The sequence below is a fragment of the Mesoplodon bidens genome (assembly GCF_964165515.1).
Source record: "Mesoplodon bidens genome assembly, chromosome: 5".
In the NCBI taxonomy this organism is placed as follows: Eukaryota; Metazoa; Chordata; class Mammalia; order Artiodactyla; family Ziphiidae; genus Mesoplodon; species Mesoplodon bidens.
In genome coordinates this window covers 57,993,691-58,020,818 of record NC_138161.1, presented here as the reverse complement: position 1 = coordinate 58,020,818, position 27,128 = coordinate 57,993,691, and the positions used below count along the sequence as shown (strand labels likewise).

At 37.4% G+C, this 27,128-nt stretch overlaps 1 protein-coding gene across 21 annotated transcripts in view; it reads left to right on the top strand.

Moving 5' to 3' along the window:
- Positions 1–27,128, top strand: part of LOC308618329 (uncharacterized protein) — a 465,534-nt gene that overhangs the window by 234,629 nt on the left and 203,777 nt on the right. For 4 of the 21 annotated variants that reach the window (XR_014015998.1, XR_014015999.1, XR_014016001.1 and 1 more), the window contains one exon: positions 3,565–3,687. The exons of 16 other annotated variants lie outside the window; for them this stretch is intronic. Coding sequence is in view for 2 of the 5 variants with exons in the window: in XM_081236025.1 (XP_081092151.1) it covers positions 3,565–3,581 (17 nt within the window). In the remaining 3 variants the exon portion in view is untranslated. Of the gene's footprint in view, positions 1–3,564; positions 3,688–5,756; positions 6,142–27,128 lie in introns of those variants that run through there. One more of the 21 variants, XM_081236026.1, reaches the window with a different exon arrangement.

Sequence of the window (27,128 nt, the reverse complement as noted above, 5' to 3'; positions counted from 1 at the left end):
ATCCAAAGTGTAGCACGTATTTTCAAAGGGAAGCACTTTTACAACAAGTACTTGTCTCAGGTATTCTTTATGTACTTCTCCAGCTATTCCCCCAACCCCTAATCCATTTGTCAGTTTCCCAGAATAGAGAGGTAATTGCATGACATCTCTTTTAATTCCACTGCATTCTCCATTTTTCTCCTTTTCATCCTTTGATGTTTCAAATTCTTTTGTATAATATGGAAACCTTCACCACACAATATTTTATTGACATGGCAACATCATACTTTAGTAAATAAAGCCACAAGTGTGAGCTGAGTTGTTGAATTAACCATCAGTTTAAGAGCATCAGTGGAAAATGTCCTGGATTAAATTCTTGACATTGTATTTTAATTTTCTTATACATGAATTTCCCTAAATACAAATTTCATTTTTGTTTTCAACCATTAGTACATTCCAAGAAATGTTTCTTCAAAACCGAAGGCATCTGATTTTTTTTGAGGTATGCCTTCCAAGTTGGAATAACTGATTTTTTTTTTTTGTGGTGCTATTGAATATGGAAAGTTGTAGTACCATTTGGTGCAGTGATTTTCCATGACATTTCATGGCTCTGCCAAATGTGAACGTTGTGGTAGTATTCAATATCTTCAGATTTTAAGTTAACTTAATATTGAGACTTACAATACTGGCACTTCAGAAACCCAGATGGGCTGCAGAGTCTCAAAAAGTTTAACATTTTCTGACCTTCTGTGGTTGAAAAGAATTGGACTGGAAGCCAGAATATGTGGGTTCTAGTCTTGGCTCTGTTACTAACCAGCTGTGTAATTTTGGACAAGTTAATTTTCTTCTATGATCCAGGCTTTTCTCCATTATAAAATGAAGAAAGGCTAAAACGACTTCACACATCTCTTCCAATCTAAGCCTATGTTATGCAAGTGATCTCTGGGTTCAAATCCTAGATTTATTACTTGCCCCAAGCCTGCTAGGGTAAATTTGTTTCTCCATTCCTCAGTTTTATTACTGGTAAATGGGTATGATGATAGTACCTTGTGAGGAATAAATGAGCCATATGCAGAAACTAGCACATAGTTAGTGTTCAATAAATGGCGGCTATTATTATTGTGAGTCTGGGCCTAGCAAATCGAACACTGAATTTGAGTCAAATCACTTGTATTTGAGGCCTACATTCTCCATTGACCAGGTGACCTTATAAGAAGTGACTTAATTTTGAGAGAAAAAACTTCACTGTTTCCAACCTCCCCCACTTAAAATTAAGATAAATTAATATCAACAACAAAAAAATCTGAGCCTTTAGGAGTTCATGTGCTATACAAAGAAATCATTATATCATCCCTATCTTTATGTTCTTTTTTTAAAATTTTTTTATTGGAGTAGAGTTGATTTACAATGTTGTGTTAGTTTCAGGTGCACAGCACAGTGACTCGATTATACATATACATATATCCACACTTTTTTAGGTTCTTTTCTCATATAGGTCATTATAGAGTACTGGCTAGAGTTCCCTGTGCTATATAGCAGGTCCTTATTAGTTATCTATTTTATATATAGTAGTATGTACGTGTCAAACCCAATCTCCCAATTTGTACCCCTTCTTACCCCCTGGTAACCATAAGTTTATACATCTGTGACTCTATTTCTGTTTTGTAGAGGAATTCATTTGTACCAATTTTTTTAGATTCCACGTGTAAGTGATATCATATGGTATTTGTCAGACTTATTTCATTCACTATGACAATCTCTAGGTCCATCCATTTTGCTACAAATGGCATTATTTCATTCTTTTTTCTGTCTGGGTAATATTCCATTGTATATAAGTACCATAGCTTTATGTTCTTAAACACATTTCTTCCTTAGGGTTCCTGCACAGCACAGTCACATTTCATTGCAGAGAGGCTGTGTGGGAGTGATTAGAAGCACAAATTGATCTGTAGATCTTGAAAGTTTTTTTACTAAATGTAGTGGCACTTATAACTTCAGACTGAAGTTAACTCTGTTTCTATCAAAAACAGAAATCTAAGGTTTTTTTCTTCTCTTCATTCTTGTGATCTCTATCCACATAACCATGCACATTAGGTAAATTTTATGACATGTCCTTGGGCTCTCAGGAAAGTTCTAGGCCCTCCCTCAGTGTCTACTTCAATGGTAGATGTCTTTCTGGATTTCTGTTGAATGTACAGAGGAAATAGGCAAGGATAGCTTTGAAAAAAATTTAGTTACATGGCTATTTAAATACAAATGATACAGAACTTTTTATAATGGAAAAGTAAAAACCCCCTCCCTACTCTATCCTTTCCATTCCCAGATCCACTCCTCAGAAACAACTACTTATTCCCATTTCTCTACTTAGTTCATCTGGTGATGCCTCTATAATCCTATTAACCATGCTACTATAACTACTGCTCAAAATATTGACTTTAGAAATTGTTTAAAATTTCATCCTGCTATAGAGATGCAAAATTTCTCATCCACCCATCTCTGTCTCCAACTTATTGCTAATATATATTTTTTGCTACTCTACATTTTTCACTTCAACTTCTATTCATATAATTTAAATATTTATTTCTTATTCCATAAATCATATAGAATACTTTCTTCTCCACCTTGGAAGAAGAGGATGTATTTCCTCTGTCTATCACATCTATCTGGAAACTTATAATGAACTGTGCACAGTCAAATTTGATGACTTCTGTGATTTGTCCGTAGATTGGTCTTAAAAGTTTAAAAAAATGTGCTTATATCATTATGGGAAGTACGTTTGTTCAGTATATACCCAACTAATTTACAATGATAACATATCCTTTTCTGCAGTTCCAGGGTCACAATCCTTGTGACTCACAAAATATTCTAGCCTTGGTATAAATTTCAAGTTTATTTTTTTGATATATATTTCACCAATCATTCAAACTCATGCTGCTGTGTTGTAGTTTGCCTTTCATTTGGACCATGCCTTTCTTGCACAGTTGTATTTCTTTTCCTGGAGTTCTGATTGCATTATTTATTTTTTTCAGTTTTTGCAGTTGTAGGATTTTTCAAAGTATCTTGGATGACTATTAAAAGTCTGATATCCTCTTGGGCAGAGGTATGGTGGCTATCTCTCAAATCATATGTCTATATGATGATATGAAAAAAATTGTTGTTTTATTGCTCTGGTAACTGAATGCTGATGAAGGCCAGGGGGCCAGGTTCAAAAACAATATACAAGAGCAGTGCCTGAATTCTGGACTCCTCTTGAATCTTGTTGCCAAGACGACTGAACACTGCCTTACTTGCCGGGGGTACCATCACCACTCTGCCTATCAAAAATGGCTTTATAACTTTGAGCCACTTATTTCTGAGAGGTTGAAGGTGAAAATAAATTCCAGGATACACCATTGTGAAATCTTTGGTTCTGCAGCGATTATAATAATAACAAGATGCTTAGCAGGCTTATTGTTGGTTCATGATGTAGCTGAAGCAATATTTTTGTCTTTTGGGAATTTTGAACTCTAAGTACTCTGGATGCAGCCATGGGGAACATATTTACCTCTCATCTCTGAGGTCTTTGTTCATCTTGAATCTTTCCAGATTGCCGAATCGAATGATCTCTGAGAAGAATGTGGTGATGAATTAGATGAAGATCACAGCTGGCTGATGCGTAATTGCCACTTGAATTTGAGGGATATTTAAACATATTAAAGCTGCCAGATGGTATGTGGTTCAGACTGATATGCTGTGAGATCATTGCAGACAGAGACACTGGTTGTTTCCTGACTACAGTGGCAGTGGGTGGGTGGTGATGTGGATGTGCTTGAGTATATTTTAAAACTTTTCACGATTTAAAAGCTGAGGCAGAATCTGATTCTACTGACCATAGATGAAAAGACTTTATAGTTTATTTTGCTCAAATATGCTCAGAGATGTTCACTGGAGTTGGAACACGGGCGTTCAGACACTTCTGTGCTTTTTCTGAGGAGAGTCCTTGTCTGACAATGTCTTCTTCTTCACCAAATGCCAGGCTTTGGTGAAGAAGAAACATATGCAGGAGAGAGAGTGAGAGAAAAGCTTAGCACACCTAACAGTTAAATAGATTGAACTACAATGCTGACATTAGCTAAATCATGCTAATATCCAAAGCCTGAACATAACCCTCTTAGCCAGAAATTTTTAAAAATAGAAGGTCTAAATGGTTTTAATGTAATTTTATCAAGCCAGGAAGGAAAACCATTAACTACTCAAGTCCCTAGTATTAAAATGACTCTCAGTCTATGCAGGCTATTGTGGATCAGTAGGAAGGAATGTCAAAATGGGTTCTGACTTCACCTAGGATGGGATAGAAAGTTTTAAAGGTTGACTTTGGTACCATCAAGGACTTGCTATTGTCAGTTCTACTGTTCATCTACAAATGGCTCAATTCCATGTAAAAATGTGTTCTATTTTTAAAAGCCAAATGGAATGAAGTTAGGCAATTCAATGCCCTAGAGTCCTTTTGCATAGAAGCAATAGAACAGACTAGAATTTTCTTCCAAAGGTGAAGTAAATTTATAATGTTTTCTGGGCAATGGGTAAGATTATTCATTCCGATTTAGCCTAAAGGACTCAGAACCTTTTTTGGATATCTGAGGGACTTCCTTGTGGAAAAGGGACTTGATTTATTATGTGTAGCTTCAGGGAGCAAAAATCACACCAATGGGTAGCTGTTAGAAATCTCGGATGCAAATTAATGTCCCATTTTAAGCAAATGTACAAGATCAAGGAAAGTCTTTTATGTAATAATTTAGTTCCTGGTATTACCTTATTTTTCCTTTTATTTTCTCTAATTTCCTCATTTGTTTAATTTAAATTTATTTTGTCCTATTTAACTGTGAACATTTTTCAAATAATGATACAGAGCATTAAATAAACAAATACATAAATAACCAATGAATGAAACCTGCAGTATAGCAGGTTTTCACTCAGTATGAGAAGAAAAACCAAAAACAAACTTCATAGTAGTGATGTAGACATTGCTGGTTGTCACACAATATACCCATGACTACAATGATACAGGGTTATGCCCTTTGAGGGGTTTCAAAGATTTAGCAATCTGTTTCATGCAGATATCTTATCCCATGAATTCTTGTATAATGAAAAGAGAGAAAAATCTTTTGGATTGTAAAAAGAAGAGTGAACAGAAAAGATATACCATCGAGATCCCTTCTTGGACATATCATCGCTAATCTGTATTGCTTCTGCAAAAGACTAACTTTTTCATTTGCTTCTGAACTGCCTAGATAACAATCACAAGTGATTATGCTTAGAATTTTGAAGACAGCTGTTTTATAGGGAATGTGTTTTACTTCAGCTCGTTTATGTTGCAGCCCCAAATTTGAGACAGAAAAAGTTGAAAGACTTGACCACAGCGGCAGCCAATCAGTAGCCAAGACAGAAAATAGATTTCAGCTTTCTGTCATTCAGGGTAATTTGCCATTCACCAGAATATGCTCGTGATGACAAATACTAAGGTATGATCAAGTTGTAGCTGGACGCATACCTAAAAGGATCATTTTGATAGGCATTTTGTAAAACAATAAAGCCAAATTCAAGCACACTACACAATTGCTGCTAATGAAAGATATGTAATCTCATTTCAAACTGGTATTCAGTGGACCACGCACACAGTCCAAAAATGGCCACAAAAAGAGATTTGGTTTAAAAATAAATCCAATCTGAGCCCTACCTTAGATTTAATCCCAATAACAATCCCAACGTAATAACATCTTCTGATATTCCTTTTGCAGATATAGAACTATTTGTCATCCATCAGATTTTCCTGTTTCTCCATTAATTTTGAAGAATATAGAGAACAAATATATGGACACCAAGGGGGGAAAGTGGCGAGGGGGTGGTGGTGGTGTGATAAATTGGGAGACTGGGATTGACATGTATACACTAATATGTATAAAATGTTTAACTAATAAGACCTGCTGTATAAAAAAATAAATAAAATAAAATTCAAAAAAAAAAAGAATATATGAAGGCTTTGCCCCAATCTATTGAGAGAGAATGCAGAGAAATGCAGCTGCTGTTATCTGAAGGAGGGATGCAGTGCACAGGGCAGATAGTAACCAAGTGAGGTTACTTGCATCCATGTAGTTTGGAGAGGAGTCAGAAGTATGCTGTAGGAGAATCTGGGCCAAGATGCAAAGGATCAAGCAATGGAAAAGAAACAAAAAGAAGAATGGAAAATAGGAAGAAGTCTGAGAAAGTTTAAACAATTGGATATAAAGAAAAAAATTTCAAGACTTAAAAAATCTCATGACTTCCCCCAAACAGATTTACAAGAATGTAATTACAGTTCAAAATGCATATACATTATAATTTTGAAGTTAGAAAATAGAAAGTGCTTAAGAATAATGTGAGACAAACTCTTAAAGCATCAGCTTTCATCTAAATTCCAAGTGCTGTGAGGAACAACCATCCAACATGAATCATGACTGATCAGTTTTCGTTTTTAGGTTTTGTTTTTTTTGGTTTTTTTAGTTTTTAAAAAAGACAATTTTCTTAGAGCTGTTTTAGGTTTACAGTAAAATTGAAAGGAAGGTACAGAAATTTCCCATATGCCCCCTACACACATACATAGCCTCCCCCATTATTAGCATAACTCACCAGAATGGTATGTTTTTATCAACAATGAACCTACATTGATACATCATAATCACTCAAAGCCCACTGTTTACCTTAGAGTTCACTCTTGGTGTTGTGGACTCTGGGTTTGGACAAATGGACAATGTCATATATCCATTATTATAACACCATACAGAGTATTTTCACTACCTTAGAAATCATTTGCCTAGGGCTTCCCCAGTGGTGCAGTGGTTGAGGGTCTGCCTGCCAATGCAGGGGACATGGGTTTATGCCCCGGTCCGGGAGGATCCCACATGCCGTGGAGCGGCTGGGCCCGTGAGCCATGGCCACTGAGCCTGCGCATCCAGAGCCTGTGCTCTGCAATGGGAGAGGCTGCAACAGTGAGAGGCCCGCATACCGCCCCCCCCCGCCAAAAAAAAAATCCTTTGCCTATTCATCTCTCCTTCTGCCCCTACCCCTGGCAACCACTGATCTTTTTACTGTCTCCATAGTTTTGCCTTTTCTAGAATGTCATATAGTTGGAATAATATAGTATGTAGCCTTTTCAAATTGGCTTCTTTCATTTAATAATATGCACTTAGTTTCCTCCATGTCTTTTCATGACTTGCTAGCTCATTTCTTTTTAGTACCGACTAATATTCCACTGTCTGTAGGTACTACAGTTTATTTATCCATTCACCTGCTAAAGGACATCCTGGTTGCTTCCAAGCTTTGGCAATTATACATAAAGCTGCTGTAAACATGGGTGTGCAGGTTTTTTGCATGAACATAACTTTTCAACTCCTTTGGGTAAATACCAAGTAACACCATTGCTGGATCATATGTTAAGAGTATTTTTAGTTGTATAAGAAACTAGCAAATTGTTTTCCAAAGTGGTTGTATCATTTTATGCTCCTACCGACAATGAATAAAGGTTCTTGTTGCTCTACATCCTCAACAGCATTTGGTGTTGTCAGTGTTCTGGATTTCGGCCATTCTAATAGGTGTGCAGCAGGATCCCATTCTTACTTTAATTTGCATTTCCCTGATGACATATGATGTGGAGCATCTTTTTAATTACTTTTTCTCATCTCTATATCTATTTTCTTTGGTGAGGTGTCTGTTAAGTCTTTTGCCCATTTTTATTGTTTTGTTATTTTGTTGAGTGTTAAAAACTTTGGATAAGAGTCTTTCATAATTTTGTCTTTTGCAAATATATTCTTTCAGTCTGTGACTTGTCTTCTCATTCTCTTCACATTGTCTTTCTGTGCAGAAGTTTTTAATTTTAGTGAATTATTTCTTTCATGAATTGTCTTTGAAGTTGTATCAAAAACTCATCACCATACCCAAGATATTCTAGGTTTTCACCTATGTTATCTTCTAGGAGTTTTATAGTTTTCCATTTAAAATTTAGGTCTGTGATCCATTTTGAGTTAATTTTTTTGTAAAGGATGTATGGTCTGTGTCTATATTCATTTTTTTGTCCGGTTTTTCTAGTACCATTTGTAAGAGACTACCTTTGCCCCATTGTATTGCCTTTGTTCCTTTCTTCAAAGATCAGTTGAGTGTATTTATGTGAGTCTATTTCTGGGCTCACCATTCTTTTCCACTGATCAATGTGTTTATTCTTTTGCCAATACCATACTGCCTTTTTTTTTTTTTTACCATACTGTCTTCATTATCATAGCTTTATAGTAAGCCTTAAAGTCAAGTAATATCAGTTCTCCGATTTTGTTCTTCTTTAATGTTGTGTTGGCTATTCTGGGTCTTTTGCCATTCCATATAAACTTTAGAATCAGTTTGTCAATATCCATAATGCAATTTGCTAGGATTTTGAGCAGGACTACCTTGAATATATAGATCAAATTGGGAAGAACTGACATCTTGACAATATTGAGTCTTTCTGTCTATGAACAGGGACTATCTCTCCATTTATTCTTTGATTTCTTTCATCAGAGTTTTGTTGTTTTCCTCATATAGACCTTGTATGTATTTTGTTAGAATTATACTTAAATATTTTGGGGTGTTCTAATGTAAGTGGTATTGCATTTTCATTTTCAAATTCCACTTGTTCATTGTTGGTATAGGAAAAGCAACTGACTTTTGCATATTAACTTTGTATCCTGAAACCTTGCTATAATCACTTATTGGTTCCAGAAGGTTTTTGTTTTTGTTTTTGTCAATTCTTTTGGGTTTTCTACATAGACAATCATGTCATCTATGAACAAAGGCAGTTTTATGTTCCATCCCAATCTGTGTATATTTTATTTCCTTTTCTTGCCTTATTGAATTAGCAAGGACTTTCAGCACAATGTTGAAAAAGGAGTGGTGAGAGGGAACATCCTTGCCTTGTACCTGATCTTAGTGAGGAAGCTTTGAGTTTCTCATCATTAACTATAATGCTAGCTGTAGGGTTTTTGTAGATAGTGTATATGAAGTTGAGAAATTTTCCTTCTATTCGTAGTTTAATGAGAGTTTTTATCATGCATAGTATTGGGTCTTGTCAAATGTTTTTCCTGCATCTATTGACATGATCATGTAGTTTTTCCTTTTTTTTTTTTTTTGTCTCTTTATGTAATGGATTACGTTAACTGATTTTCAGAAGTTGAGTCAGCCTTGTATGCCTGAGATAAATCCCTCTTGGTTGTGCTGTATTATTCTTTTTATACATTGTTAGATTTGATTTGCTAATATTTTTTTGAGGATTTTTCCATTTATGTTCATGAGAGATATTAATTGGTAGTTTTCTTTTCTTGTAATGTCTTTGTCTGGTCTTGGTGTTAGGGTAAGACTAGCCTCATAGAATGAGTTAGGAAGTATTTTCTCTGCTTCTATCCTCTGAAAGAGATTTTAGAGAATAGGTGTGTCTTCCTTAAAACTACTCAGTTTTTTGATGCATTAACCCTTATATTTGTTTGATCATGAAAATCATCAGGAGCAATGTGTAAAAATTCAGCTTTGGGGAGTATACTCTATCTACCAAATCAGATTCTCCAGCTAAGTAACCTGGTAATCTGTAATTTTAACGAGCAAACCAAGGTGATTTTTAAGATCTGACAAATTTGGAAAACAGTGCATTAGACCATGTTGCTTAGGAGCCAAAGCAGAGGAGGTGCTTTGGGTGGATGTGTTGGCCCAAGGTGACCCTCTCACTGTAATTGGTCATTGAACATAAACTTTCAGTCATAATAAGTTTACCCCCCAATTCATGGAACATTAATGAAAATTTACCTTCTGTTGGTTCTCATCTTTGTTTTTGAAGAACTGCATTAAAATTACTATCATTGTTACTATAGTCACTCTTTACAGTACTTCTTTACCTAGAAAGAGAAAGTTAAATTAACTTTACAAGCCTCATGAAAGGCTTTATTTTAAGCCACCACACATAGCTAATTAACAGCATATGCTGTGTGGACTCCAGTGATTGCAGCGACAATAGATAATTTATGTAACAATGGAAAGAGAGTCACTCTGAGGCCAACTCCATTTCTTTTCTAGGGCTAAGAACAAAGGAGTGATTGATGCTATCGACTATAAGTACCTCCATTTGTTTTTGTATCTTAATCCATTTTATAGCAAAAAGAGCTTTACCACCTACAAAATCTCAACTTTCCTATTCTTTTTTTTTTTTTTTTTTTTTTCTTTTTTTCTTCCCTTTTCCCTTTTCTTTTCCCCTCTGCGGTACGCGGGCCTCTCACTGTTGTGGCCTCTCCCACTGTGGAGCACAGGCTCCGCGGCCATGGCTCACGGGCCCAGCCGCTCCGCGGCATGCGGGATCCTCCCGGACCGGGGCACGAACCCGTGTCCCCTGCATCGGCAGGCGGACTCCCAACCACCGCGCCACCGGGGAAGCCCCCTTTCCTATTCTTTTTAAACCAGGAATATGAGTGTTATAAAAGAGATTACTGTTGTCATGAAAATAATATGTGGTTTATAAAGTCAAAACTATACCTTATTCAAATTACTACTTGCTTTGTGACTTTGGGCTTTTTATTTAATTTCTCAGAGCATCAGTTTACTCATGTTTATAATGGAGATATTAACACCTCCCTATATGGAGAATAAATGAGATAAACCATGTGTTGTGGACTGGATTGTTCCCCAGTCTTTATTCTCTTCCGCCATGTGGTCTTGCAATGCATAAGAATGAGTGATGTATACTTCCTACGCATTGATCTGGGCTTCATCATGCAGCTCATTTTGGTGGATGGAATGAGGGCAGATGTGATAGTGTGCCAGTTTCAAGCTAAGGCCTTAAGAAACCCTAGAGCTTACTCTTTCACTCTCATGATCTCTCATAAAAAGAACATGCCCTGAGAAGTCATTGTCCCTTCAGCCTAGAATGATCTATCATGAATATATGTGGGGAAATCCTGAAAATCCAAACTTCAACCTGGAGCAAAGATGACCCAGACAACTCACAGACCCATTGGCAAGAAAAGCAAATACTCATAAGTCACTGAGTTTGGGGTAGTTTGGGATGCAAGATTATTATAGTAACAAAAGATGGCTAATTTATTATGTAATACTTCTGATGTAGTAGGCTCACACAAGCATTAAATCTCCACTTAAGTAGTTTGTCATTTAGTATTGTTTGAATTTAAAATACAAGCATATACAGAGGGAGGATATGTAGATATAATCAATAAATACATACCTACTCTTATAGGAGTGATGATGGACAAAACATGAATGTGCATATCCATATACAAGTATTAGGAGCATATAGGAGGTGGGTGGGATATTAGGAACTTTGAAAGGAGAATTGGCATAGAATTGAAATGGAAACTATAGAAAAGGACAACTAAAGAAAAAAATCTAAAGCAGGTAAAAGAAGCAGTTCTTTGAACACTAGGAAATAAAATTCAGTTTGGAAAATGTTTCATTCAGATTTTATTTACTTTGCTAAAGTACCACGGCAGCATAAAGAATTTAAAGACAGGAGTTTATAAGCCCACAGGAAAGACAAGACCCACAGCCGTATAAGCTAGCACAGTAATGATGTAGCACACAACAGCACAGCAGTGAATGAGAGACTATGTACAAAGTACCTAGCCAGTGTCTAGCACAGAGTAAATGTTCAATATATTTTCCATGCTTTTCCCCTGGCTGGACACAGAAATATTGGCAGTTTCTCCCCAGTCAGAAAAGAAGCTCTTTTTTGACTGTGGCTCCTTAAACATAGGACCAATATTTTACTAATCTTTGTGTCCTTAGTGTTTCATATAAGAGACAAGCATATAGAGAAAGCCCTCTACAAGCTGAAGGGAAAGAGGCAAAAATCTCTAACATACCTTGATTTCATCAATTGCAATATTTACCATCTAAGATTATAAAAAATTTGTTTTTTTTTTTTTAATTTTTTGGGGCACGTTGGGTCTTCGTTGCTTTGCGTGGGCTTTCTCTAGTTGCAGCGACTGGGGGCCACTCTTCATTGCAGTGCACAGGCTTCTCAATGCAGTGTCTTCTCTTGTTGAGGAGCATGGGCTCTAGGCGCACGGGCTTCAGTAGTTGTGGCACACGGGCTCAGTGGTTGTGGCTAGCTGGCTCCAGAGCGCAGGCTCAGTAGTTGTGGCGCACGGGCTTAGTTGCTCTGCGGCATGTGGGATCTTCCCAGACCAGGGCTCGAACCTGTGTCACCTGCATTGGCAGGCGGATTCCCAACCACTGTGCCACCAGGAAAGTCACCAAAATTCATTCTTCTAAGTTAATTTATCACTAAAGTTGGTTTATGCTTTTTCTGAACTTCATTTTTGACACTTGTAACTGACCTGCTCAAAATTTCTGTTTCTAGATACTGTGCTTCACCTTCTTGTCAAATAAAAAACATTCTATTCACATAGGAAAAATCCTTTAAATAAATACAACATTTATTTGCTTGATTGATGTACTTGTTTTACCTAGACATATAAGGAACTAATGAGTTTGGCATTCTTCAGTCTTGTGCACCTGTAAAATATAAGACAAAGAGCTCAGGCCTTGCCTTACATAGATTCTGTAAGATACCTTACAGAACATCGATTATGATTTGTGCAATACATTTTGCTAAGACCTTTAGAGGACATGAGGAAGAATAAGACACCCTCCCTTCTCTCAAAGAGATTACAATTTAGGAAGGAGGATTGGAAAGACACACAAAGACCAAAACGCAGAAAATGAAGGTAAAGGCCATAAATGACTTTAAAGCAGAAACTGCATTTTACTTCAAAGAAGGTCCCAGAGAAACCATTTGCCTACAGTCAAAAAAAAAAAAAAGCCAAGGAAATAAAGGAATTTACCTACAATTAGTGCTTAGCTTATCATTCAGAAACTCTGCCAAAGTTAAGTGCGAAAATTCAATCTTGAATATGTACTATCTTAGTGGAGGTTCTGAGCATCTGACTGGTAAATGCAGAAGAGCATTCTCTGGGTACATTAGCAGACAAATGGGATATTAACCTGACACGTTAATGAGTTCTTTAGAAGTCCTCCTGAGCATAGCTGCAGTACTGGAGTTTAAAAGGCATTCATCTCAACCACCTCTGTCCTGGAGCCTGGCATTACGAATCAGGAAGGTTTTTATCTGATCAGGGGAGCGAGAAGAGTTCAAGGGTTTCTGGACTTGTGGGTTTGTCAGACTGGAGGCTGCTTGTCTGTGAGGCATGACCACTGCCTGGATCTACACTGTGATTAGATTGAAATGAGGATGATTTAATGTTGATATATATTATTTTAAACATTTTCCCTGATTTCTTTTTATATATCACTCTTCTTCCTAATTGCTTCAAATTGCTTATCTTTATCTCCTTATTTTAGGAGTTTTGACATTGGATAATGAGAAATAAAATCATATTTTAAGAGTGATAGTCATCATAGCCAAATAGACATTGAGCTTATGATGGAACATATTTGTATATATGTCAAAACCCATTTATTTTTCATATCCACAAAGAACAGAATGAGGAAATAGGAATATAAGAGGTTAATGTAAAAAAGAATTTCATAACCACATATAAGGCTGTGAATTTTCCTTCTCTAAATTTAATTTTCTTGTCCTGTTCCTTTCTGCTTAGGTCTAACTTTAGTATAGAGGTAGCCTTGATGAGAATTTCTTTCTTTAGAAACTGAAACAAAAGTAATAACCTTCACCTGACTGCACTTAAACAGTATATACTGGATCCAGTTGATACAGGCTCACAAGATTTTACAAACCTACTATTAATCATAATCGCTATTTAAAATTAAATTATATAGAGTTAAAATTAAATAAATTATACTAAAAACAAAGGTAATAAATTCTCAAACCTCATTCCTTTCTAATGATTTACTGACTTCTTGAGGTTTCTTACGTCAAGAATGTGGAAATGCCATTTAATGGAGTGTTTCTGCACCCATCCTTCCAACTCTGAATTCAGTGATGCTGAATTCAGTGGTGTTGATAGCTTGAAGCCAGCCATGGTGAGAGTATTTACACCATGGAAATCAGCAAGCGCTGTGATAAAGGTCTGATTTATTGTTTTGTTGATTGTCTAGACTTAAGAAAGTACCTAGAGGAAGAAAATGTTAACAATGAAAATTAAACTTAAAAGTGTGTCATGTCCAATGCTGAAGCTGAAAGAGGGTTCAGTTTTATGCTTAGAATTTATACAAAAGTGAGAATTAGTTTAATTGCACATCACATATCATATTTAATGACAATATTTTTTTTGGGAAAAGAATTATTGGATTGAGATGCAATTCTATTTGTCACATAATAAGTGAATTTGCACCATAGGTTGGCTATGGAGAAAAGACAGGCAAAAATTAATGGAAGCATTCTGTGACAATCAATTGGCTGCATGTAATTTATAATAAATAGTATTTCATATGTTACTTTTTATAAATTGTGTGCCACACATCTTTTAATAAACTTGTAGAAAATTACGTACGTGTTTATATGCACACATATTTCCCCCTGAGAACTGCTTGTTAAACATTTACCACACACCACTGCAAAAGATTACGTGAAAGAAAAAAAATTACCCTTCCACTTCTAATTTTGAATATTTGAATAAAATATTTCTTAACCAAATCATTATTAAGCTGGGGAATTCTTTAACTTTTTTGTTTTGGGGAAAAGTAAGGCATGAGGGAAGGAAAGAAAACATCTATGGATTAAAAACAGCATTTAAAAAACACTGAATCAGTGACCCCTCAAGGTTGTGTTTAGTTCTGAACTAAGTGACATTGGCAGCTCAAGTGTGAGTGGATTGTAAATTAGATTCAGTACACACATTTTTTTCCCCTTAGTATTTATTGTCCTTCTCATGAAACATGACATTATTTTAAAAGTTTAAAATTTTGAACCTCCCCATCCCCAGAGTTTGAGTCGAAGCTTTTAAGCTTGGAATGGGATTTAGAAGGATAAGGGGTTTCCCCTTCATCCATTGGCGAGACGTGGGAACTCTGACATTGGTGCTTCAGAGCAAAAAAATCATTTTCATCAAAGCTAAAACAAGGGGTTAAGCAATAGACCAGCTCTTTCAGGCAAGGTAATCGATATGTTAAGGTAACAATGTTATTTCTTTATCAACTATTGATAAGAGTAAGGTATAATATCTGGTCTATAGCTGACATTTAACAAGAATGCCGATTAATCTGTCAACGTAAACATGTATATTAATTTTGGGGACTAGCTATCCTTGACATGATTAAATTTTGAGAAGCACTTTTAATTAATGGTATTTGAGGACTAGGCCAACAAGAGCCAAACTTATTTTTGCATTAATTTAATTCACTGTGTTGACTATCCCTTGCTGGATTATAAACCATCCCAAAACTTAGTGGCTTAAAACAATGTTTTACTATGTCTCACAGTTCTGTGGTCTGGCTGTGGAATGCTTACTTGACATCACTCATGCTTTTCTGAGGGGTCTTCTGAGTTGGAGTTAGAGGGTCTTATGTGTCTTCATCTATATGTCTGTGATGGCTGAAGGCTGGGAACTTTCTTTCCATAGAGTCTCTCATTATTCTGTAGCCCAGCCTGAGCTATTTTTCATGGTGGCTGGGCTTGGTCTCAAGAGTTAAAGTGGAAGCTGCCAGCCTTTTGTTGTATAGGCTTGGAATTGACACAGCCTTACTTCTGCCACATTTTATTTGTCAAAGAAGCTATAAGTCCAGTATAGATGTAAGGACAGAGGAAATGGATGCTTCCTCTTGATGGGAAGAGCTGCAAGGGTGCATTGCAAAGGTTCATGGGAAAGATTATTGTCACTTTCCACAATCAACCTCAGACACATCCCCTGGAACATCTATGATGGTTGTTTGATAACTTTCTTCTATTTGTGAGTCTCTATTGTTAGTTATATCATAATAATTAAGTCAGTCCTACAAATGTTGTCTGAGAGTACATTAAATAACATAATTATCAATCGTTAAAATATGTGGTATCTTAAGGACAAATTGTTCTGGCTAAGAGACAAGATTGACTCAGTAGTCACCCTTTGATAAAGTGCAAAATGTACATTTGCATTAAGTCTCTGACACTGCTGATCACGTAAGGCTGGCTATCAGTGATTTCGTAGCTTAATGCTTGACAGACTGGAATGTCCTTTCTGCCCAAACTAGTTAGAAGTTTCAATATTTGGAATTTGCCTACCATTACTTCCTTTTCTAAAAGCCAAATTGTCTGACCTTTTAAATTAGAAGAAAGTGTCATTGCATTGGCTTGAACGAATTTTGAATATTTTCTTAAGAAAATTAAAAAGCAAAAGCAAAAGAGAAGTTCGGAGGTTGACAGAGTTTTGAGGTGTGTGGTTGTGATGAGAGTTGGCATGGAAGTAATCTTTTCTTTAAGAACTAAATTCCTATTCCTGATACACCTTAAAGTCTGGGTCCTGGATCTTACTCTTGCAGTATACAGGGAAATCAAGACCACTGAGGCAGAATGCTATAGTGGTTGTTACAGGGGAGAGAGAAGAAAACTGGCTTCTTTTCTGGGAGGGAGGCAGTGAGAGAAGAAGAACAATCAGAATTGGACTCAGCTTGTAGTGTTTTACTAACCATAAACTGAGGTGTGCGGGACGTTTTTAAACACAGAAGTTTTGATGTTGCAGTCCATGTGACTGTGTGCAGGAGGATTTTACTGCAGGAATCCAGAACATAGGTTTTGGGATAGGACAGACCTGCCTTAGATGACTCGTCTACCAGCTGTGGGATACTGGGCAAGTTATTTAAGTTCTTTGAGTCTAGAGATAATTAATAATAATAATAATAATAATAATAATAATATCTACCTTGTAATATCAACAACAAAGGGTTGTTGTGAGTATGAAGGGAAATACTGTTGGCAATTAGTACAGCAACTGGCTCTGTAGAGTTCTAAATAGCTTACAACTACAGTTATTATTAGCTGTAATTAGATATTAAAATTAAAAACCCATAATTTTTTAGAAATTATAAAGCCAGACATAGCCCCAAATAAAACTATTAAAATGGACTTATGAGATATTATAGACCATTATATTTAAGTATGTTCTTCAAATTTGTATTTATTTTGAATATAAATTTACAACTCTCCAATTTGTATTGGTGAGTAGGATTAGGTTAACAAAAAGGAAAATATAAAATTATTGTACCTACTTTAAATCCTGAATATCTCAGTTAGCTACCTTGAAATGCAATGTTTGTGTTGGAAAGTCCTCTGCCATAAAGAGCCTACACAATCTTACAGGTGGGGTGAGGGTTACAGAGTTTTTTATTTGAGTTTAGATTCCATTCATTTCTTAGTAAGAGATCTGTTCCCTTCCTGATCTCTTATTTGCAATATTCTTTCAGCTCTTCTCTAATTGTCTAGTGTAGGGCCCTTTAGCTGATGCTTTTTCTTAGTTGTATAAAGCATAAAGAGATTTTTCTATAACCCTCCCATCTCACCTAACTAGATGTTAAATTGGTAGCATGGAAGCTTTCTAAGAGCTACCAAAATACCTGAAGTTTCTTCTATTGCAGCCCTATAACCTTCATAAAGTACATTTCTGACAAGAGCGTTTCTCTCTCCAAAGTCTCTTTTGTTCTTATTTGTATTTCCTGGCCACTTTACTCCACGAAAAATGACATTACCATGACAGAAAATGAAATCACAGCCACTTAGAAGGTTTCTTTCTCAGAAACGGTTTATAAAAAATAGTGGGAGTAGGTATGGGCCTGAAATGGGGTTTTCAGTCAGTCTGGTTATTCCATCTGAAATTATGTTCCTCACACCAACCCCCAACCTCTAGGCATCTATTTACATGAGTCAAAATGCACTCAAGAGAGGAAGCTGCAAAGAGGAAATTTAAGGTTAATGTTCCTTGGGGGGAAATAGATGAAGATGACAGCATGGTGCCTGGCCAAGGATCTTCAGCTGCTTCTTATTTAGCGTCTAAAACAGAGCTTAGAGGCTTGCTATCATGACGGCATCTTTAGTATTTGGGTAGGCGTATGCTTGGAATTTACGTTCAAAAGTCCACATAGAATTGGGGATGTTGGTATCCTCCTCAGTTCTGTGTTGAATTATGTGAGGTCTGATGAAGGATTGTTTTAGCTATGCAGTGCTGCATAACAAACCACCTAAAAATAGCGACTTAAAGCAATAACAGCTTTCTTTTGCTCACTTTTCTGCATTTTGTGTGGGGTTTGGCAGGAATAACTCAATGCTGCTCAACGAGGTGTCAGCTGGGGCCTTTCTAAAGCTGGGGCCTGGAATGATCTGAAGGTCTCTCTTTTTACACATCTAGCAATTTATGCTGGTTGTGGGCTGAAACCTTAGCTAGGGCTGCTGGTGGAAACACATGGCCTCTCCATATGGCTTGTGTTTCCTCACAATATGGTGGCTGGGTTATAAGTGCCAGGATTCTAAAGGGGAGAGTCAGGAGGAAGCTGTATCCTTTCTGTGATCTAGTCTTGGAAGTCACACAACATCACCTCTGCTTTACTCTATTGCACTCAACAGCCATTAGCTTCCCAGGTTCAAGGGGAGGATAAAGAGAATCTACTTCTTGATGAGGGAGTGGCAAAATCCTGGAAGAGCATGTGGGACCAAACGTAATGCTGTGACCAATTTCGGAAAATACCATCTTCCATAAAGACTCATGCGGTTGCAGAAGTTCATCACACTTAAGCAGTTTCAGAAGTGCTGAGGAGACATCAGGGATGCAGGTTTCTCATACAGTGTTTAGGCACCAGTTCTAATGGTGCAGTGTGCCTTCTTCCTGGCTCTTAGGCAGAAGATAGCACAGGAGATCCAGATAAGGAAACAGGAAAGGAATGATGCAGCTCTCCAGGAAACCCTGAAGTTTTTGAGGCAGTTATGCAAGTGAAGGCTATTAGGCACGGAAATGTGTGTATCAATGCTAATGTGAATTCATTTGTGCCACAGGCTGGTAAGTCCTAGAGCAATGCAGGCTAATGAGACTATCCAACAATCACTAAGAGTAGCTTTAAGCCTGTATGGTTTTACACCAATGACTTTGTTTCTGAATATCACAGAATTATTTTCTTTCTTCCTGAATCCAACTTCAAATTGACTCCTTCAAACTGAAACCAAAGAGTATTGAATCCTTTTAAAATCAATGAGCAATTGTCTTTGCTACCATGATTTTACAGAAATGTATAGATAACCTGTTAAATTCCTTATTTGTACAACGGCATTTGTGTCACTGCATTATTTGTTATAACTGCATTCCTGTCTTGTCTCTTGTTTATTTGGGTAGACATTAGATCATCCTTTAAACAGTTTAATCTCTAAGAAGTGATTTCAGAGAGATTTGACTTAATTTCTGCTGGAATCACAATTGATACAAGTTGCATTTTAAGTGCTCTCATTTTTGCTGAAATCCCAAAGCACAGAATCCACGTAGGCACTTTCATCATTCTTGACTGATGTCCTCTGCTTACCTAGAGCAGAATCATCGCAGATTTGGCAGTCAGACCCTATATGCCTACCGGCTCTTCTCCCAGTATCTCCTCCTCCTCATTAAATATGCTGTATTGAACAATGACAGAACCAGTGCTAGACCCCTGGGTGTCTAATTATTAACTTCACTCTCTGGCACAGCTGTTCACTACGACTGCTTCTATGGCTTTTCACAGCAACTCTTGGCAGTATTCTGCCCTCTATGCTCTAGTGACTTCTTTCCCTTAGTAATCTGTTAGAAGGAAACTTAGAAAGCTTTTCAAAAAAGCTGAGCAAATTATACTTACTGGGTTACTTATATAGTATGCTTTAAGTAGATCTTATTTAAAACGGAGGGGGTTAATAAATTAGAGATGCACCTCTTTTTTTTTTTTTTGAGAGTTGTTTCTTTGACTCTGTAAACTTTATACTATAAGCATACTGGTTTGCCCTTAATTAAATTCTCAATCAACTTACCCAAGAAAGAAAATTAGTTTTATTAGGATGTGGTTTCTTAAATTTCCTTTGGAAGCTCCCATATTTTTATGATATATGCCATATTAGTCGTGGTTTTCAGGCACATTGATTGTGAGTTTGGATAACAAAATATGATTTACCTGACATAAAAATTCATCATAAAACTAGAAGTATATCTGTGAAATTTTCCCCATTTATCTGCTGGCCTAAATTGGCTCAGGCTTAGCATGTTTAAGTTTGCTAGGTGTGAAGGTTCATTTTACACGTCAGTTTGTCTGGGCCACAGGGTGCCCAGATATTGGGTCTAACATCATTCTGGGTGTTTCTGTGAGTGTGTCTTTGGATGAGATTAACATTTAACTAGATAGACTGAGTAAAGCAGATTGCCTTCTCTAATGTAGGTGAGCTTTATCCAATCAGTTGAAAATTTGAATAAAATAAAAAGGCTGACCATCCTAAGAGAAAATTCTTTCTGGCTGACTGCGTTCAAACTGGAGCATCAGCTTTTTTCCTACCTTCAGACTTTAATTGAAACATCCTCTCTTCCTGGGTCTCGAGTCTGCTGGCCTTCAGACTGGAACTGTATCATTGGCTCTCCTGAGTCTGCAGCTTGCTGACTCACTCTGCAGATCGTGGCGCTTGCTTGCCTCCATAATTGCGTGAGCCAGTTCCTTATGACAAGTCTATCTATCTATCTCTCTGTCTATCTATCTATCTATCTATCTATCCAACCACACTCAAATACACACACATCCTATTGGCCTGTTTCTCTGTGGAACCCTAATGCACTATCAGTAGGGAACCTCAGAGTTGGAGCCACAAGCTTTAATGAAATTCCCATCCATTCTTCGTATAAAACTTTTGAGGTATGCACAGTTTAAGAGACAACAAAACTGAGGCTGAAAGAGGTTAAAAGGCTCTTCCAAGCCGTGATAGTAAAGGGTGGGCTCAGGATATAATGGAGGAAAATTCAAAAACCATGATTCTCCCACCAAGGTGGCATTCCTATGGGATAAAGTAGGCTGGTTGGTCCTATCAGTGCTGACTATCTGCAACAGGTCTCACCTGAAGACAGATGAGGCAATCATGGCAGCTCTCCAGGGAAACTGGGATGGCACAGTGACGGATCCACCATGGGCCAGATCAGTTTGAATCTGAACTGGATCAGGTAATCTATACCTGACATGCTACCTGATGTCCCAGTGCCTTTTCAAGTAATGAGATAGATGATACTAAACCCAATATTGCAATGAGAAAGAAGAACCTAAGCAGGGACTTTGGAGAGCTTTATCTACAGGACCACAGGAGTTACAGGCCTTTATGTAGCTAAGTACGATGACCAAACTTATCTGGCCCATGATGGATGCAACCAAGTTGATCAGGAAAGAGGCCCAGAGACCATGGTAACTCTGCTGTGACTTGTTCAGTGTCTTCAAGAAATGAGAAGGTAGTTTTGATCTGCATTTCTCTAATAATTAGTGATGTTGAGCATCTCTTCATGTGTCTCTTGGCCAACTGCATGTCTTCTTTGGAGAAATGTCTATTTAGGTCTTCCACCCATTTTTTGATTGGGTTGTTTGTTTTTTTGATTGGGTTGCCTGCTTTTTGATATTGAGCTGCTTGAGCTGTTTGTATATTTTGGAGATTAATCCCTTGTCAGTTGCTTCATTTGCAAATATTTTCTCCCATTCTGAGGGTTGTGTTTTCGTCTCACTTATGGTTTTCTTTGCTGTGCAAAAGCCTTTAAGTTTAATTAGGTCCCATCTGTTAATTTTTCTTTTTCTTTTCATTACTCTAGGAGGTGGGTCAAAAAAGATCTTGCTGTGATTTATGTCAAACAGTATTCTTCCTATGTTTTCCTCTAAGAGTTCTATAGTGATCAAAACTACAATGAGGTATTACCTCACACTGGTCAGAATGGCCATCATCAAAAAATCTACAAACAATAAATGCTGGAGAGGGTGTGGAGAAAAGGGAACTCTCATACACCGTTGGTGGGAATGTAAATTAATACAGCCACTGTGGAGAACAGTCTTAAAAAACTAAAAATAGAATTACCATATGATCCAGCAATCCCACTCCTGGGCATATACCCTGAGAAAGCCTTAATTCAAAAAGAGACATGTACCACAATGTTCATTGCAGCACTATTTACAATAGCCAGGACATGGAAGCAAACTAAGTGTCCATTGACAGATGAATGGATAAAGAAGATGTGGTACATATATACAATGGAATATTACTCAGCCATAAAAAGGAATGAAACTGGGTCATTTGTAGAGACATGGATGGACCTAGAGTCTGTCATACAGAGTGAAGTAAGTCAGAAGGGGAAAGACAAATACCGTATATTAACACATACATGTAGAATGTAGAAAAATGGTACAGATGAACCTATTTGCAGGGCAGAAATAGAGCTGCAAACTTAGAGAATGGTTGTGTAGACACGGGGATGGGGAGAGGAGGGTGGGATGAACTGGGAGATTGGGATTGATGTATGTGCACTGCTATATGTAAAATAGGTAGCTAGTGGGAACCTGTTGTATAGCACAGGGAGCTCAGATCGGTGCTCTGTGATGACCTAGATGGGTGGGATGGGGGAGGGGTTGGGAAGGAGGTCCACGAGGGTGGGGATATATGTATGCATTATGTATACATATAGCTGATTCACTTCCTTGCACAGCAGAAACTAACAGAACATTGTAAAGCAAGTATTCCCCAATTAAAAAATAAAAAGAAATGAGAAGGTAGCTGGTAACGAAAGAGATGAACTTAGACCAAAGATTAAGCCTCTAGTCAATTACAGGGACAACTCTGACGTATAGAGGGAGGTACTGATCAATTCCTGTCTCTCCATGCCATCACAAGGGGGAGAGGGGGCAACATGTCAGGCCCTGCCTTGGGTCCCCTGCTTTGTCCCTCCTCATTTCCTCGCGTCTGGGGCTATGCATGGTTCCTGCTGCCACTAGCTCTGACTGTGTTCTGAAGCTGTTCTCCTCCAGGCAGGAGCTTCTGCCCCAGCCTGAGACAGGCTGTAGGGTTATGTTCTATCACTGAACCTAGAATCTGGTGGCATGGTTGGTAGCTAAATCACTGGGCTACCAGATTTGTCCCAGATCCATCCCTTCTCCTGACTTTCTTCCTTGGATATGTATGTCTTCCTTTTCTCTCTTTTCCTTGGTAACTGTGTGAAAAACTAGCCTTGGCCCTTTTATTTAGTTCTTCAATTACTTATCAGGTGTGTCTCAGCTGGAGCTCTGACCAGCCGCTGATAGTGGCTTAGGCCTCTACCTCACTTTCCATTATACCTGTAGTTGGAATTGGGTAGATTTTTATTTCCATCTGACCTGCTTCTCAGCTGATTCTAGACCAGGGACATTGGCTTGAGCTGGGGTCTCAGGAGCTGAACTTGGAGGAGGGGAGGAGTGGGAATGATCCCAGGCAGGGTTCAAAGGGAATAGAATCTAACATCTGGAGGAGTTAGGGCTGAAGTGGAAACTAGGGCGGGTTCAAGATATCAAGTCAGGGATGTCGGAATTACAGCATTAGTAACTAAGAAATAGGACAAGTGGTAGGTTTAGTAGACAGAGCCTGGCTAGATCTACAGAACCCCAGTGTCCCGGAGGCTGAAGGCCTTGTGGAAAACAACAGAGAGCTCTGCCTCCTGTTGGGGTGAGCGGTTAAGGCACCTTTAGGATCATACAGGTTAAATGTGTGTTTCACCTTTTTTCTAGCTGTGTGACCTTTGGTAAATTACGTAATTCCTCTGAGTTTCTATTTCTTTGTCTGCAGACTGGCACTAATAATACTTGCTCATGGACTATTGCGAGGATTACAGAGAGCAAGAATAAGGTTAATAACCATCATGGCCTGCATAAGTGCTCTCCGTATGTCACCCTCAGTACAGCTCTATTACTAACGGCGTGGCCTCGGGGAACTCATTTCATATTTGGGGGCTTCTGTATCTTGTCCAATGAGTGAGAAGCTCAAATTAGATCATCTCTAAGTCCTCATCCAACTCAAACATCCTAAAATCTATTCTAAACTCTTACTTGGCAAGGGAGTCTTGCTTTCTAAGACTATCTTGCAACCACCCTGCGACTCAGGCCCAAACCCACAAATTAGATTAAATCCCATTATTTGAAAAAAAAAAAAAAACTCTTTTGAAACATTAAAGCCTACATATATATTTAAATAACCTTGTCAAATTTGCTCTCCCTACAGAGAGCTTTTCATTATTCTTTTTCATTAAAATAAAAATCCCTCTGGTTGACTTTCTAAATGTGTTTTCATTAGGCTTTCGGCCTGTTAACCATTTTCAACCAAATATTAAACCCTGTCCTCCTAAAGCTGAGTGCTGTGTTACCCCCTGAGAAGTCACCCACGATGATGAGAGAGTGGGCACTTAATATGCTAAATAATAATAATAATATAAAATCAAAATGTATAACGATCACTGGCTGCCCAACAGGGGTCTGTCACTCACTTCCTTTATCAGTCATTTTTACTGTAAAATTCTGTGTTGAGAGGGGAGGGGAAAAACCCTGCACAGCAAGAGTCTCCAGGCTACAGGCTGTGGAAAATAGGGTATCTAATATCCAGAAAATGAATATGCAACCTCCAGAGAAACATATGCAATGAAGGGAAGTGGATTCTCAGATTAGGAAATTTAGTACCAAGTAAGAAAGGGACCTAATTTGCAAGAGAAAAGAATAGACATAGTTGATATCCTCCCTACTGATAAACTGCGCTTGGATATAGTTTTTCCTCTTCTTTATTTCAAAAGCTTTATTTTAAGTCGAGGGTTTCCTGTTCCTTTATGTTCTATAATCCAAGTCATTCAGATAAGCAGCCCTTTGCTCTATCAAACTAATTACTTTCTGATTTGCTTTGATCTATTATTCAGGCAGTAAATTCCAGCTTCATTGCACCCATAATGTAAAACCCAAATGTAATCACTGTTGCGAAAGAAGATAACTGTAAAGTTGTCCATTTGAAAGAAGGAGGCATTGCCTTTTTCTCTGGAAGTGTAGAATGTGATACATACACTTTCCATGTCATTCGGACAATTGACTTGCTGCAAACCCAGTTGACACTGGTTCTTTTTGCCAGAATACAATCATTCAAGAATCATGTTTTTAGAATTATAAATTATATGTGATGCTGTACTATTTCTGTATCATGATATAATATGATATGATGGTTAATTCATGAATTAAAGTGTTGTGGTTTTTTTTTTTAGTATGGCTTATAGAATCAGCACTTCCTAATCAAATCTTCACATACACTATCAACTTCACTACAAAGTTGTTTCTTCTTTGGCTCAACTACGTTAAAAAATATTCCTGCACAGATTATTATTATTTTTCCTAATTCATCTGAACAAATTGGGTTTATAAATTAGAATTCTCTTACAATCTATTAAATCCACATCACTCCATATGTTCAAAGCCAAGAGAGTCACTTGTGAGAACGTTAAAGGCTACCATAATTACTTTAACTTTGATCTGTGTGAAAATACAATTCACTCATCATTTGGCTTTAGGGAAAAAATCAATTTTTCCAAAATCCCCATGTAAACAGGAATTTGAACTCTTCAAATGACTCTATAAACTAAAAAATATTCTGACTATGGGCTTTTCTTTGAAATTCATTCTTTGTCATCTCTTTTCCTCTCTTTACCTCTCTGCTTTCTCTCCCCCTACACTCTCTGCATATGGAGACATGTGGACTGTGCCCTTATTGTATGCTTCAGACTGCTTCTGAGCATGGAAGGGATTCTGCAGAGCATGAATTCCAAAGCATTCAGATATTTTATGGGCATTTCTCCTCCAGACATTGCCTGGATAGCTTTTAAGATTCTAGGCACATTAAAAGAGCAGTTGACCTTATTAGATTAGTTCTTCATTAAGCAATGCTTTAACATACATTACTCAAGCTCTATCATATGGCCTTAGAAATAGTTGATCATCTATTCAGAACTATCTATCTTTGTGATTCTTAAGTAATTCACTCTCTCACACCCTTAATCCCCTACTCCCAGTCCCATATATAGCAACTTTTCTAAAAAATTTTATCTGGTTTCCTAAAGTTATCTGTGTTATTCTAAAGCATCAAGAATTCGGTTCACAATAAAACTACCATTTTTTAACCTACATTATTTACCTGGCAAGCGCTTTGGAGCAAGGTGACTTTTGCCTTCCTTTTGAGAGCTGGGGATTTGATAATAATTAACTTTCTTGATAACCAGAAGGCAGTGAGGAATTTGAAGCCCATAGTACCTGTCGAATAAACTGGCCAGCAGCCTTGTCAGTTGTTCTTTTGTGAAAGGAAAAGAATGATTAAATTGTATTCTGATCTTATCTATTATGAAAGGGCTCCCGGCTTATAAACTGGATTGGAAGGATTTGGTGCAGTACAAATAAGACGGTATGTTGGTGGTAGCTTGTGAGTTTTCTTAGTCTTTGGCTCCTAAGAGCAGAATTATATGACTTTGCAAATAAGGAGGTAGTTGGTATTTAAAGTCAATATTGCTACCATAAAAATTAACGAGTATTCAGATTTTTATATTATGATACTCCTGCTGTTGACAAAGCCTGACCTAATTCAACTGCTTTAAAATTTCACTGCAAAGTGCTTTTGGAGTTGCCTTGTTCGCCTTCTTACTAGAAAAAAATCATCCTTCTTTGGCTGCTTGATCTTTAACTCTCTGAACCAATTTCCTCATTAGTAAAATGGAAATAAGTATAGTTTCTGCCTCTTAGGTTGTGATAGGATTGAATGAGATCATATAAGTGGATTAGGTGAGATAATATATGTAAAATGTTTTGGATGGTGCTTGATGTACAGCAAGCACTCAATAAACATCAGCCATCACCATCGTCATCATCATTGTCATCTAAGTCATTTGGCTCCTGATGAGTTTAATTCTGAAAATAAATTGTTCCTCCAAACTTTAGTAATTGGAGGGTGGGAGACTTACTGGAAATTGTACTTTTAGGTTCCTGCCATCAGTCTGGTCACTCTAGAAATGTGCTCATAGTCAAAACAACTCTTGAACCCTCCTCCTAGGTAGAAGGAGAGAAATACTATTAACTGTGGTAGGGCTGTATGTTAAGAGAAAAGCTATCTTTATTCATCTATTCCCCAAATTTTATTTTCCATTGACTTGTAGGAAGTA